This window comes from Phyllostomus discolor, chromosome 6, assembly GCF_004126475.2.
Source record: "Phyllostomus discolor isolate MPI-MPIP mPhyDis1 chromosome 6, mPhyDis1.pri.v3, whole genome shotgun sequence".
Lineage (NCBI taxonomy): Eukaryota > Metazoa > Chordata > Mammalia > Chiroptera > Phyllostomidae > Phyllostomus > Phyllostomus discolor.
The window spans coordinates 70,956,270-70,971,941 of NC_040908.2; the positions used below are offsets into that span (position 1 = coordinate 70,956,270).

General features: G+C 43.7%; 1 protein-coding gene across 2 annotated transcripts in view; it reads left to right on the plus strand.

Annotated features, from left to right (window-relative positions):
* Window positions 1-15,672, plus strand: part of TGFBRAP1 (transforming growth factor beta receptor associated protein 1) — a 60,286-nt gene that overhangs the window by 40,662 nt on the left and 3,952 nt on the right. For both annotated transcript variants that reach the window (XM_028515590.2, XM_036028342.1), the window contains exons 5-11: window positions 1,275-1,357; window positions 4,573-4,914; window positions 6,494-6,551; window positions 8,414-8,557; window positions 9,224-9,367; window positions 9,924-10,083; window positions 14,649-15,082. In XM_028515590.2, coding sequence (XP_028371391.1) covers window positions 1,275-1,357; window positions 4,573-4,914; window positions 6,494-6,551; window positions 8,414-8,557; window positions 9,224-9,367; window positions 9,924-10,083; window positions 14,649-15,082 — 1,365 coding nt within the window. The remainder of the gene's footprint in view (window positions 1-1,274; window positions 1,358-4,572; window positions 4,915-6,493; window positions 6,552-8,413; window positions 8,558-9,223; window positions 9,368-9,923; window positions 10,084-14,648; window positions 15,083-15,672) is intronic.

A 15,672-nucleotide genomic window follows, 5' to 3' on the forward strand; every position in this document is an offset into this window, starting at 1 on the left:
ACAGGCAGCTGGTGGAGTCAGAGCAGCCCCCTTTACCCCTTGTGCCTCCCTCCCCAGTTGGTGGAACATGCCACACATATTCACACACCTCTGCACCTTTCCCCTTTGCCTTACTTGTTATTTATACTCTGCTATTACGGGAGCGTACTTCCATACTCATTAAAATACTGTTTCGATACCTTGCTTAAATATTCCTGTCCTCTGAGTCCTTCCCATTCCTCCAGGCAGAGGTAAAAGCTCCCGTGTGCTTCTGCAATTATTTATGTTAACATTTAATCCACATCCTTTTACTCCTCAAGTCCACACTTTCCCTGCTCGAGTTCTTGGATGGACTCTTTTTCTGTTCCTCACTCATGCTCATTTCCGGGCTGAAATACAAAGGAATGGATGAGTGGGTAATTCAGAGCTGCAAACTGGTCTTCAAATAGAGCTCTTATATAATGAATTGTGGAGCAGAAGTTTTTTTGTTTAGAGATAATTTTTCCTAATTAGGCATGTATGTTTTTAAGGGTTAGGTATGACTCTCATAATAAAGCACATTACTTATTTTAACTTTAGGATGTTTGCGACCAAATGCTAGACCCTAGTCTTAGAGAAACCAGAAAGGGAGAGAAAAGGAGACCGGATGTTCAATAGACTGGCATTTCACCATTTCACTCCGTTCTCTTCATTTAAAGCAAGTATTGGTTTTACTTCATTGAGTTCTGAACTAGAGAGGGATTTATCCAGAAGTTTAACTGTGGGACTGGGATTAAAGGAATATTCCTTCTAGAGATCCAAAGAGACAGAGAATTTAGACCTTCAAAAGCCAGCGTTTCTTAAAGAGGAGAAACATCTCTGGAGAAACTAGTGAAAGAAGAAGCCCCTGACCCAGCAAAAAAAAATGTCCTACATACAGGTCTGCTTTTCATAATGTGTCTGAAAATCAACAAGAAATTCCCCCTATAAACTCCTCATTTGTCTGCTGAAGGGCAGAGGTGTTTACTCAGACCTCCAAACAAATGCTTTCATTCTGTGACTAAAGGTACTTAAATTCAGATTCTGCTGTATTCTGAGGAAGGGGTATGTGAAAACAAACATCTATTGAAAAGCAAAAAGAAAAGAAAAGGAAGGAGAGAAAACAGACAGGCTTAAATTATATCAAGGTTTAGGATGCTATAAAAAAAGATGCATCAAGGAGAAAAAGGTTTGTGTCAAAAAGATTTTTGATTTGTGTCATGTACTGTGGATGGTACTCGTGTGAGTTTGAACTCTGACCCTGTCTTTCTCTGCAGGTGATGTACAGAAGGGTTCTGCAGCAGGCGGGGTTCATACAGTTTGCACAACTTCAGTTCCTGGAAGCTAAAGAGCTCTTCAGGTAATTTGAGGTGTTGGTAGCAAAATTTCCAAGTGTTGCTCTGTGGTCAGGCCTTCATTCCAGCTGTGATATTATAGTGGAAATACTGCCGTGGTTAGACTGCATTTCAGGTGGTAATGGTGAGGCTCATTCTTGACTACCTCCACCTACCTTAGCCTTAGTTCAGTTGTCCTGTATCTTAAAGAGGGTGGGGGCTGAGGAGGGCTAGACATGACAGTCCTGTGAAGAGAGGAGAGGGCACTTGTAAAGAGTGAATCTGATAACATGAAAGATTTTTAGGAAAATACCTATTGTTCACTTCTCCTTTTCTCCATAGATTTTATAAGAAGCTAGGGGTTTAGCCCTGGCTGGCATAGCTCAGTGGATTGAGCACGGGCTGCGAACTGAAGTGTCGCAGGTTCCATTCCCAGTCAGGGTACATGCCTGGGTTGCAGGCCATGACCCCCAGCAACTGCACATTGATGTTTCTCTCTCTCTCTCTTTCTCCCTTCCTTCCCTCTCTGAAAATAAATAAATAAAATCTTTAAAAAAAAAAGAAGCTAGGGGCTTAGAAAAAGAGCAGTGCTTCTGGGAAAACTTATGAAAACAACCCTTTTTCTAAAGAGTTTGTAAATGGCCTACTCAAAGTTAGCTCTCTGAGGAAGTCGAATTTCTCTCATGGAGGTCCCCTGGCTTTATGAGTGTGACCCTGTACCATGGACTGTCTCACCTCTCTTTTCACCACCCCTTGTCTCACTGTTTCCAAGCTGCCCTTTCCTCTCACGCTACGTGCTCAGTGAGGCCATGGTTCACATGCTTGCTCAGCACACTTTGCAGAAGATCAAGTTAAACCTGCTACCATAGTCTAAATACCCTACTAAAGCATTGTCTATGAATAAGTTTTCAAAATATCTGGTGGGAATAGATTCTGCAGTTTAGAGCCATCTATAAGATAAGATGTATACGAAATTTCTGAAGAGACCCTTTTCATCTCAGTAACAACTGTAGCAGAATGCCACTCCGTAGCTTGCTGTCCAGCACCTGTTCTGGGTGGTGTCTGCAGTATGGCCCCAACCTCGCTGGCACCCACCATGGCTCCAATCTCTTGCTCTATCATCAAATTGATTGTAAAGAACAGACTTCTGAGTAACGAAGGAATCTTGTGTTGAATCATGGGGCCCTATATACCTTTTACTTATGGAAATTCTTTGTGCTGTTATCATCTATTCTTGGAAGATTGGTAGCTTTGGGATTTAAATAGAATCTCTGTGTCTGTGGACTGAGGTTCTTTTCTCTCATGTCTTATCTTCTCCCTGCAGTACTGAAGGCCTCCTCTCTTGGGTCATGAAGGTCTCCCAGTACATCTTTTTCTCATTGGTTCATTTAGAATACAAGGTCAATGGTCACAACACATTCCTAGACAAGTTCACTGATTTTATAAGAGAATAAATATAGGTCCTGTCAGTTGTTTACACTTCAATGCTTCAACCTCCTTATAGCTTACCTTTACATTGACTACTACACAGCTTTTGCCTAAAGTGTGAGTGAGAACATTGGTATTTGAAGAAGACCCTCCTAAGATAAGCATGATTCCACCTTCCCTTCCTCTGCCCACTGCAGACACTGCTAATATTCATGATCATTTCTTCTCATTGATGTGGGACTTGTCCTCAGATTCCTTTTCAGTTTGGTGCTAGAAGCCACAACTATTGACTAATCATGGTTAGCAGCTAAGATAGAACCTGTGTATCTTTTGTCATGGAGACACATACTGTGTGTCTAGTCCTCTGGGAGTTGTGTAGCCTGTTCTTGTACACACTTACAAGCCTGAGAGCTAGGACATGAGGGTAGGACAGCACCCTGCTCTTGAGGCATGCCCCTTGCCCAGTGCAGGTGCCACTCTGCTGTGAGTGGAATGCGAGGCAGCATCGCAGAGCACTGACTGACATCAAAATTTGTTCTTACCTAAGTCATGAGCAGAAGTTTCCCAAATGGTGAACAATTCTTTATGCCAGGATTCCTCACCTATTGCACATTGACATGTTGGGATGCACTGTAGAATGTGTTGTAGCAGCCCTGGCCTCTACATGCTAGCTGCCAATAGCACCCACTACTCGTGACAGAAATACCTCGGACATTGCCAAATGTCCCCCAGGGAGCAACACAGCTTTCCATTGAGAGCCACTGCTTTAGGCAAAGGAACAGCAACAATGAGGGTTAAGAGGCATGAATTCTGTGAATGCACAGAACAGTAAGGTGGAGCGGAGTGTGGACTGTGGGAGGGATATTGGTAAGTAAGGCTGTCAGGTGGTTTGGGAAGGGTCCAAATATCATGCTGAGAGGCTTGAACATCTTCCTGAACAGAATCACTGAAGGTGGGTAAAGTGCAGGGCCGGAGGAAGGAGGCCAATGCAGGAAGCTGAGAAAGTGAAGGAAGGTGGGTGCAGTGAACGTCATGGAAGTGCGGAGTCAGGCCCTGCCTCAGAAACTCCCATTCAGTGTGTCTGTAGGGGGCTCTGCTATGTCTCCTCAAGAGGCTTCCCACAGACAGATCTGATTCTGGCCAGGGTTGAGATCCACAGTTGGTGATGCTGCTGTTGTTATCACTGTGGACAGGACTAGTGGGCTGGTGGGAGGAGATGGGAGAGGGACCAAAAATGATGTAGAGAAGGGACATCACTATACCAGGCCTCCTGGGTCTTATGAGGTTAGGACACTGTGCCCACCATTTGAGTTGTTCTGAAATGGTCTCAAGTCACCACAGAAATGGCCATGTGAATGCTTCTGTGTCTTATGTTACAAGACCATTGATGAAGAAATTGTTATCGTCCTGTAAAGTCCCTTCTTTATGGACTATTCAATAAATTTATAATTTAGTGCCAGGAAAAACATTGGTTTTATAAGACTCTGATCAGATAGTGATGTGTTATTTCCTTTGTATTTCTTTCTTTGCCCTGGTTTCTAGGGAGCCTGGTGCTGACTCAGTGTTCAGATGTTTTGATATTTCACTTCACCTTTCACCATGGTCCCCTCTATTCTTTTGTGGAATCAGGTGGTGGCACTCAGTAGTGCTTTGCCATGTGTGCAAATTAAGGTGGTCTCTCTGGTGCACTCACCCAGGTATCCAGCTCGATATTAACGTGCACAGACACGCACACCCCTCCAGTGTTGTTTTGTGTGCCTATGTGTACTCTCTCTCTCTTTTTGCTTCATTTAGTTTGACACTGTAATTGCAGAAGCGGCCAGCTTGATGTCCGGGAGCTGATCTCTCTCTACCCCTTCCTGTTGCCTACCTCCTCTTCATTCACACGGTCTCACCCTCCTCTCCATGAGTACGCAGACCTGAACCAGCTGACCCAAGGGGACCAGGAGAAGATGGCTAAATGCAAGCGCTTCCTCATGAGCTACTTGAATGAAGTCCGCAGCACAGAGGTAGCAAACGGCTATAAGGAAGACATTGATACAGCCTTGCTCAAGCTATATGCTGAGGCTGACCATGACAGTCTGCTTGACCTGCTGGTCACCGAGAACTCCTGTCTCCTAACAGACAGTGCTGCCTGGCTAGAAAAGCACAAAAAGTGAGTGTTCTCTACCATGTCAGCTGGGGGCTTCATGCCAGGCCCCCTCGCCGCACCCAGCTGATAAAGCCAGTGGGTTTGAGTTTCTGAGATGCATTGACTGCCTTGAAGTCATAGTGCCAGCTCAGCACCCCTCAGGTTAGATCACCTTCTACATTTGGAGCAAAGCCTAGCCTTGTTAGGAAATGAAGTGATCCTTAAGTCGCCTCCATGTTCCATCTAGGATTCACCTGTGGAAGATACCACATTAATCGATATAATTACTAGTGCATTTAGCCACTGAACAGACCAGTTTGAACAGATAGATAGTCATCTGGATAAATAGGTAATTGATCTTATGGATAAGAAGTAATGGCTTGAAACTGTTTTCATTATGCACACAGTTGGTTCGTAGTGACTGATTTGATCACAGAGCTGGTAGCATCTTCCTCCTGGGTAGGTGGTCTAGTTGTTGAACTTTTCAGGGTCTCAGGGGAGTTTTTCTTTAAAAATGTTGGGTGACCCCTACACTCTGTTAAGCAATAAGATTCTTTGTGACTTTTGGTATGCGTTTGAAATGACAAAAGCACTGACAAGCTCCTATGGGGACCACGATGATCACATTGCTTGATCCTGTTCATATGCTGAGACAGCACAGGCTCATGGCTGGTCTCCATGTGGGTACTGGCTCTCCTGGTAATTTCCCTCAGTTTCCTAAATACACTGCTGCCTTATGGTGGGGACTCAGGATGGTAGGGTCCGGAGAGTCAGTGAAATTTTCAGAAAGGTTAAGGAAAAGAGAAGCGTTCTAGCAAACGGTTTAATATCTTGGGAGTTTGCTCTTTTAGGGAAAAAATCTGACGCCTCCTGGGTCCCTTGTTCCGGTCACCTGCTGGGAGGAGGGAGACCAGGAGCTGGACACACCTGCAGAACTGAGAAGGGTGGCCATGGCTTACTACCCAGGCAATGCTAATGTCATTACTAGTCCTTCTACTTGTAAATGAGGAGATGGAGGGCTGGGGAAGGTAATCTACTTGCTCAGGGTCATACAGGTCATAAGTATGAAGCCTGAGTAGAAACCCATGACCTTGAACTCTGGGTGGCCTCCCCTAGGACTCTCCCTGATGTCCCATTTTCTGTGATGCCTGGATCCTGTTGGTCTTTGTTTCTGTTGTTAATGTTCAGACTCCCTACTCCTTCTCTCAGTAATGATTTAGATAGCATACCTTCCAAATAGTCTTCTAATATTAGGTTAAAAAGGGCTAACTGAAAAGATATGAAATTATAGTAATATTTGAAGCAAATTGTAAAGCAATTTCAAATGTGGTTTTCCACAGTAAAGCTATAGTTTTCTTTGTCAGCTGATATTAGACTTGAACATGATCCTTTTTGAAAATTGATAGGGCATACATTTTAATACCGTAAGTAAATAAACAGAAATAAGGATCTTTTTGTTGTCTATAATCTGTTGTTGAACTCTGAGTTGAATAGAAGGCGGGCTGGGGGTGGGGTTGGGGCCAGGGCCAGGATGTCGCCAGTGTGGATGCTGCCCACAGAAGCGGGTAGGGAGCAGGGCACTTACCATGTTGTTTTCTTTCAGGTATTTTGCACTTGGGCTGCTCTATCATTATAATAACCAAGATGCAGCTGCAGTTCAGGTTAGTTCAAAAGCACTTCAGCATTATTTAAAAATAAGTACCCTTTACCTTGGTGTTGCTTTAAAAAATCACAAATTGATAGAGACCACTTTTGCCTGATCTATAAGCTTTTTTAAAGAACAATATTGGTACTGTTTTTAGAAAGTGAATTCCTTGAGAAATGTTGGCCAAGAGTTTTTCTCTTTAAAGAACATTATCAGGGTTGAGTTTTTTGAAAATTTAAGAAATAAAACTATGATTTCTTATTGAGTCACCAGGCACATGACATCAGTGCCTTATCAAAAAGTTAAAACTGAGAATAACAGTTTGCTTTATAATTACTTGTTCATGTTAATAAATTTATGATATTAGTAACTGTTAATGCCAGTGACTATTGCCAGAGAGCTGAGTAAATTACTATCACATGTCATCTCTAACAAAACAAAGCTGATCAAGGCCACTTACTTGGCCAGGTTCAGACCACTGGCCAGAGGCAGAGCTGTGATTAATTAGACCCAGTGCTCCAGGTGGCCCATGCTGGGGTGCACAACCAGAATTAAAATGGCACCAAGTGTTAGTCTTATTGCTGGTCATGCATCTGACATCATATGACTGACCTCATCTCACACTCAGGAGACTATGCCACTGGTGTTAGCTGTCATCCACTGATATTGCTTTGTATTATGCTTTCCTCGTGTGCCTTTTTGTGTTTTGTTTTGTGAGCAGCCAGGACCATCAGCAGTACTCACTGAGCTAAAGTCAACTTCATGACTTTGCCAAAGGCACACTTGTGTTTGGTTAAACTGTTATGGTACCATCTTTGCAGAATAGGCTAAAAAAGAAAAATGGATTCCTATCAGCATGCAGTCAATGGCTAAGAGTAGATTTGGGTGTCAAAGATAAATTTTTTTTTACATCACATAATTCTAAGAATTACAGCTTGATGTAACTATAATAATAACATTAGCAGAGATATTTGCAAAATTGAAATAACATGAAATAAATTTCAGTATATGACCGAATCCCACTATTTTTTTAATGACACATTTTAGTATATATATGAGTAGATATGGTTTGGGGAATTCACTGTTAAAGAAACTAGCACCATAAAAGCATTGGCATACCAATAATCAGAATTAAAGTATTTATGCTGCCTGCCTCATTTCGTGGATCTTCTTGCTGGTGGCATGGCTCGGAAGTGCAGTGCAGTGGAAAGGGGGCTGAGGGACACCCAACAGGCAATACAGAGAATGGGCTCTCAGCAGCCTCCATCCTCTCCACTCCTGTGATGCTGCCTCATTCTGGGGTTCTGGAAGTAAGCTTCAGTTTACTTGGCAAGGAAATTTCTGGATGAAATAACAGAGCCCTTTGATTACTAGTGTATCAAGAGACCTTGTAGAAAAGACTATCAGGATGCTAGGGGACAGAATCAAAGCTTTTTAAAGTGTTGCATCTATCACAGTCAAAACAGGATTTCAAAATCAAGAGTTCTTGTGATGGAGAAGGTGGAAACAGCCTCGCTGATGGACGTAGGTGAATTCCTTTTGTGTCAAGGTGTTGTCAGTGATCGTTTTATTTATTTCATGAACAAATATGTTTAATACATCCACCTTTTCCCATACTTTATGTAAATGATTTGTGTTACTATGATATTGCTAAAGGGAAGAAAAAGAACTTGGTGCTTTATTTTCTTGATTTCCTGAACCACATCTTCTACATTTCTTTATTTCTCTGAAAAAAAAAATTAAATTTGATTTAAACATTTAAAATTTGTCCCACTATTTTTAAGTATTAAATAAGGCCAAGTAAGTAAATGTGCCTTTCTCTGCTGATTTTAGAAGAAAGGTGAGCTTTCATTTCTTTTTCTTGTTGCTTCTTTCCAGTTGTGGGTGAACATAGTGAATGGGGACATTCACGACTCCACACGCTCAGACCTGTACGAGTATGTCATCGATTTCCTTACCTACAGCTCGGACCAAGAGCTAGTGTGGAAGTATGCCGACTGGGCCTTGCAGAAAAGTGAGGAGGTCTGTGCTTCGTAAATGCACTCAGGGTCGGGGGAGGCGGTGGTAAAATCAGACACAACCTTGATTTTAGGTGGGTGAACAAGCTACACTTCAACCTCTCTGTTCACTTTCTTAGTTCCTCCTTCAGTACAGTTCCTTAAGCCATTGGAATCCTAGCTCCAGGGGTAGGTCTGCACTTCAGTGCTTCAGAGACACTGTTTACACAGGCTACTTGTACAGAAAATCAAGAAGCATAGTCAGGGTGCATTCTTAGCATCTTCTGAAAGATGTGTTTATGAATGCCACCCCCGAGTCTGGCATTGTTGTTTTCTATGAACAGACCAGGACCAGATGGTTGCCCTGCAGGGCTTGGTGCCAGACCTGGGCTGGGGCAGTGAACTGCTGCCAGGTCTCTGCTTCCACCACCCCAATGGGGAAATCGTAGATCTGAAGGAAGGAGGGCAGCCTTGACAGGGACTCGCCTACACTGGAGGCTGAGAAAGGACATCAGTGAGAAAGCGCTTATTGGCTGTCACTTCTTGGTCTTTGTCAGCCTCGTGCTGTACTGCTTTTCTGTGTCACCATGTTTCTGACAGTGATTTTACCAAAGCATGAATCTGCAGCACCCAGAATAAAGGTAAGATGGTGACTTCCCAAAACATAAGCCAGTCACTGCTCTTCTTTCAGGTAGGAGTTCAGGTTTTCACCAAGAGACATTTGGAGGAAGAGCAGAACAGTTTTAATCCAGATGATATTCTCACTTGCCTTAAGAAATATCCTGATGCCCTTGTCAAATACCTGGAACATCTAGTCATGGACAGGAAACTGCAGGTGAGCACTGCCAAACTTAGACTCAGATGTATAGGCTGAGGCATCACCACAGACTTGAGAGACAGAATTCGACCATAAAACCTGCTGGCGGGTGGTCCTTATGTGATGTTTTCTGTACCCTGGCTGCTCACTCTGTATTTGTTGATGGTCTGCAGAGTAACTAGAGGTTTGTGAAAAGGGGGAGGAATAAATAGCTTTTATTTTACCCCCCCCATCTTATATCCACCCAGCTTATATATTTTTTTTATTTCCTCCTTGTTATTGCTCTTAAAGGAAGTGAGAGACGATGCATCTTTTCAGAGAACACTTAAATTCTGTGGACCTGAATTCTAAAAATGAGAAGCAACCCTTTTATATTTTCCCCATAGATATTAAATTCACCTTCTCCCTATTGTGGTTACTGAGGGGTATTTGACCCAACAGGTGTGTTATATGCACTGTCCTTGAGAACCTGCGTATCTCTCCACAGCATGGGTCGGGTCTGGGACTCGCTGCCAGGGTACTCTCCAGCTTCCCACCTATAAACACATGTCTGCTCCAACCCCATTTCCTGCAGCGGGAAGAGTACCACACGCACTTGGCTGTCCTCTACCTGGACAAGGTGCTACAGCAGAGGCCCAGTGCTGACAGTATGGGTACAGAAGTGACCGAGGCACAGGCAAAGCTACGACACCTGCTGCAGAAATCTGATGTATACCGAGTTCGCTTTCTGATGGGTAAGGAGTATCTCCACTGATAAGCTTCTCCCAGGGCTAGGGACAAGGGGGACACAGAGAGGAAGGCTTTGGCATGCTCCTTGTTTTGATTCTGTGGACCATCCTTGGGCCTCTTTGGCACAAAGTCAGCCTCCCTAGAGGATGGGGCAAAGCTTCTCTGGCGTCTGCCTCCACAAACAGACAGTGGCCCTTTATCTGCAGTCGATTCTCATTAGTCACAGTGGTCCTGTTCCATAAAGTCTTCACAAACACTGAATTAGTGCTAAAACATGGCCTAGAGAAATACAGGGTTAGGTTCCTGCATACCTCTGCTCCCAAAGTTTTCCTCAGCCAATCAATACATAACCTTGTTTTATGAGTATTTCTATTTAAAGACTCCTTACTTAATATTTAGTTATTCATTAATGTTGAACTCACAGGCAATAGCATTCTTTTTAAAAAACATTTTATTGATTATACTATTACAGATGTCTCAGTTTTCCCCTTTGCCCCCCTCTGCCCAGTAACCCTATTCCCTCCAGCATCCCTCCCTTAGTTCATGGCCATGGGTTGTATTCTTAACATCCCCCTGTCTATTTTGTACCTACCAATTTGTACTTATTAATCCCTGCACCTTTTCCCCATCCTCCCCCTCCCCCTTCCCAGCTGCTAACCCTCCAAATGATCTCCATATCTATGATTCTGTTCCTGTTCTGCTTATTTGCTTAGTTTGTTTTTTAGATTCAGTTGTTGATAGTTGTGCATTTGTTGCCATTTTAATGTTCATAGTTTTGATATTTTTCTTATATAGTTCCCTTTAACATTTCATATGTTAATGGCTTGTTGAGGATGAACTCCTTTAGTTTTATCTTGTTCAGGAAGCACTTTATCTGCCCTTCCATTCTAAATGATAGCTTTGCTGGAGAGAGTAATCTAGGTTGTAGGTCCTTGCTTTTCATCACCTTGCATATTTCTTGCCAGTCCTTTCTAGACTGTAAAGTATCTTTTGAGAAATCAGCTGACAATCTTATGGAAACTCCTTTGTAGGTAATTATCTGTTCTCGCATCTTTTAAGATTCTCCCTTTTTCTGTAACTTTGGGCATTTTGATTATGATGTGTTGGTGTGTTCCTCCTTGGACCTTGTTTCTGGGCTTGTATATCTATTTCCTTCACCAAATTAGGGAAATTTTCTTTCATTATTTTTTTCAAATAAGTTTTCAATTTCTTGTTCTTCCTCTTCTCCCTCTGGCACCACTATGATTCTGATATGGGCTCATTTGGAGATGTCCCATAGGCTCCTGATTCTATTCTCATTTTTTTTAATTCTTTTTTCTTCTTGCTGTTCTGACTGTTTTTTTCTTTCTTACATTCCAAATCATTGATTTGAATCTTGGCTTCATCCCCTCTGCTGTTGGTTCTTTGTGGATTTTTCTTTATTTCATTTAATGCAACCTGCATTTCTTCCTGTATCTTTTTTATGCTGTTGAAGTACCCAATGATTTCTTGAGCATCCTGATAACCAGTGTTTTGAACTCTGTATCTGATAGGTTGCTAATCTCCATTTCCTTTAGTTTTCTGAAATTATTTTCTGTTCTTTCATTTGGGACATATTTTTTTTGTCTCTTTAATTTGGCTGTCTCCCTGTGTTTGTTTCTATGTATTAGGTAGAACTGCTCTGACTCCCTGTCTTAGTAGCATGGCCTTTTGTAGAAAAGGCACCTATAAATTGTGAGAGGCGGAGCCTTAGGTAATTTCACCTTGAGGCAACCCATTTAATCATTTTGTGTCTCTATGTGGGAGAGGACTCGGAGAAGGGACGGTGCCGCTTTGGCCTCTGGAGTTTGCCCAAGAGGAAGCTGTCTCCCCAAGACTTGCCCTCTTTCCAGGCACCTCACTGTCTCCCCATCTCCCCATCTCCCCATATGCCACTGGTGCCCTTCTGGCTGTAGCCCTAGTGGTGAGTCCCAGAGGAGGTGGGTCTATGTGAATCCTAAGTCAGTTGCTGGCCCTTTAAGAGGAGTCTCTTGAGAATCCTGCAGTTTCTTCTGCCACCCCAACCCCCACTGATTTGTGCAGCCAGAAGTTATGGGGACTTATCTTCCTGAAGCTGGAACCCTGGACTGGGTGGTCTGGCCTGTGCCTGGGGTCACTCACTCCCTAGGTATCCCTCCCAATTTTTATCCACTACACATGAATGTGGGACCACCTGTTGTGCACCTCTCTGGGGCTCTGACCCTCTTACCCATCTGGATAAATGTGGCTTCTTTAAATCCTTGATTGTTGTACTTCCATACAGCTGTTTTCTGACAGACCTGGGTTAAATTTGTTTTGTAGTCTAGTTGTAATTTTTGCTGTAGTTGTGTGCAAAGGTGAAGCATGCTTACTTACACCTCCATCTTGGCTGGAAGTCACCAATAGCACTCTTAAGTCAGGCCTGACTGGCGCTCATCTGACAAACGAATTTCCTCTCTAAGGCATCTGACAGCCTTCCTGTGCTTAGAAACGCTACATGATCCCTTAGTACTGTGCTTGGGGGTCATTTTAAATGCTGAAATCACCAACAAAAACCCCACAAAAATATAAAACTATGACACTGAGTAAACTGTGAGAAGAGTTTGCCCAATGAGGGCTGTAAGAAAAGAATGTCACTTTGCTTGACCTCAGCTGGGAAAGTGGGTATTGGTGGCTCACATGTTTTGCTACTCTGCGCAAATCTACAGGTGCCTTCAAAAGCACCACAAGTATTGACTTTGGAGTTGCAAATAAATTCTGGTGAGTAGACAAATATAGAATCTGTGAATACTGAGGACCAACTGTATATTCCAGGTATAGGCAAAAATGCTTAGCATGCATTATGATGTTTATTTCCACAACAAACCTATGAAGTAAGTCCTGTCATACTTTATGATTTTCGTAGCAGAGTAATTTGATGTTTAGAGTAGTTACCCAGCTTGCCTCAGCTCACACAGCTGGCTTGCACTTGACATTCAGCTGTGATGTTTGTCAGCCACACCCATTGCTCACAGCCACTGTGCATTCTGATTGGTCAGTTCCCATGCTGTACTGTTTGTTCAACATTTTTACTATCACCTTTGATTTACTTCATACTTCATGTTTTACAAATCCCTTTATTCAAATTTCATGTTACTCATTAGTTTGTTGATGAAGGTTTTTGTTCATCCACCTTTTTGGAGCATATGTACAGTGTCAGATATGCACAGAGGATATAAAGATAGATGTGACTTGATTCTTGTCCTTGTAAGCAAAGGGCAGTTGAGGGCTGGTGGAAGCTCCACATGGGTTCTTGGGGCGAATAGTCAGGGAGAGCCTCCCAGAGGAGGTCCTGTTTTAGCAGTCATAAAGAATACATCTGGGCTTTGCAGGCCAGACCTGGAATATATAGGAAATTGGGTATCCCCAAGGCACTGTGGAGGCTACCTCTGTAGCCTTTGTTAGGTGACTTAGGGAGTGTCATTCTGGCCACATTGCAGTCACAGTTCCTTCCAAGTCTATCCACTGGAGATAAGAATTAAATATGAATGAGGTGATAGGCATGAAAACCAGAGGTCACTACAAGACCTTTTCTTAACCATCTTTCTGGCTCTCTCTGTTCCTTGAATGTGGTATGCACTTAGTAATTATCTGTTAATAGTTTTTCATGAGGATGGGATAATGCATGTTGCAGTTTCTGTGTCTAGTGCTGTAGGTGACATATGCTAAAGAGCCCACCCTTTGCCAAAGGACTAGTGTCTGCCATGTGCATTGGGTATGGATGTGGCCAAACTTCACGTGCAAAATGCCTATAATTGGAGTATTAACCTTGGTTCCTAAAGAAGTTGTCCTTGGGATATCCCTTCATAGTGGGGAGAGGCTTTGCATTATCTCCCCAGTCTTCAGGGGAGTGAGGCAAAGGGACTTTACTAATGAGATGCAGCCCACGAAGTGCAGGACCTTGGTCAGAACTGATGTTTCTCTGCTGGTACCGTTTTACCTATAACCTGGAAATTTAAATTGCAAGAGAAACGAAAAACCTTTAGACTGACATAGATATGGATTTTACCAGTACAAACCCATATTTCTTTCCATGAAATATATTTTAAATTGGAATAAAGGAGTCCAGCACACTTTACGGGATGAGGGGGTATGACCTGGATTTAGTGACTATAGTGCCTTCCTGCTTTAGTCAGAAGATACTTACTGGGAAGATAGGGATAATGATTCATTGGAGCTTGACACTGCGGTGCTCAGGGTTTCACAGGGGCCTTTTGAGACCATGCATCATGTGTTTCATTCATTCTCTAAACACTGTTAGAAAGTTGTATTCCGAGACCTGGCTGTACTTAGGGGTTAAGTCTATGTCTGGTGTTACTGACACCAGGTGTGAAGGTGGAAATAACAGAAAGCCTTCTTGGATGATGTGCATGGTAGTGTGCAGGGTTGTGGGGTGGCGGTGTGTAGGAATGTTGGGTGACCAGACCTGCCTTGCCCTTTCCTAAGCTGAGAGCACTAGGGAGCTGGTCTGCACTGGCTTGGCTCAGAGCAGCTCAGGCCCTGCCTGCTCTGACCAATGGGTTCTGCCCTACAGAGAAGGTACAGGGTGCCAGCCTGCCCATGGAGCGTGCTATCCTGCACGGAAAGCTGGAAGAGCATGAGAAGGCGCTGCGCATCCTGGTGCATGAACTGAGAGACATCCCAGCGGCCGAAGACTACTGCCTCTGGCGCTCTGAGGGCAGGGACCCAGCCTACCGGCAGCAGCTCTTCCACACACTGCTCACCCTTTATCTGAGCCCTAGCTCCTCGGCTCCTGAGCTGGCTGTGGCTGCTGTGGATCTCCTGAACCACCATGCTGCAGAGTTTGATGCTGCTCAGGTCCTGCCGCTGCTGCCAGGTAGCTGGTCGGTACAGCTGCTCTGCCCGTTCCTGACTGGGGCCATGAGGGACAGTGTGCACACCAGGAGGACTGCTCAGGTGGCTCTTGGCCTGGCTAAGTCTGAAAACTTAATCTACAAATACGATAAGGTGAGAGCTTAGCTAGCTTCTTGGCTAGTTGACACTTCATTTAATATACATTTTACCTGTGGAAGAATATTCTTTGTCAGTGTTTTTTCTCTACAACATCAACACATCAAATATATTCCACTTGTACGGAAACAGGTGCATGTACATGGAGGCAGGAGCTGGGGCAGGGATAACGCTGGTATAGCTTGTCTCCCTTTTTGTGACGATCAAGAAAGCAAGTACATACTGTGTGTCAGGTACTTTTCTACACTTTACATTGAGAAGGCACACAGTAAATGGAGGGACCCAGATGTGCATTCCAGGCCACTTCAGAGCTCCACATTCCTGGTCCTTGTCTTACTCTGTTCAGGCTGCTCCACCAGATGCCACAGACTCAGGGCCTTCAACAACACACATTTGTTCCTCACAGTTATAGAGGCTGGCAATTTAAGATCAAGTTGCTGGGAGATTCTGTGCTTGGTGTGGGCTCTTTCTGGCTTATAGATAGCCCCCTTTTCACTGTGTCCTCACACAGCAGAGAGCAAGCTCGGATCTCTCTTCCTCCTCCTCTAATGGCTCTAATCCCATCATGGGAGCCTTACCCAATGACC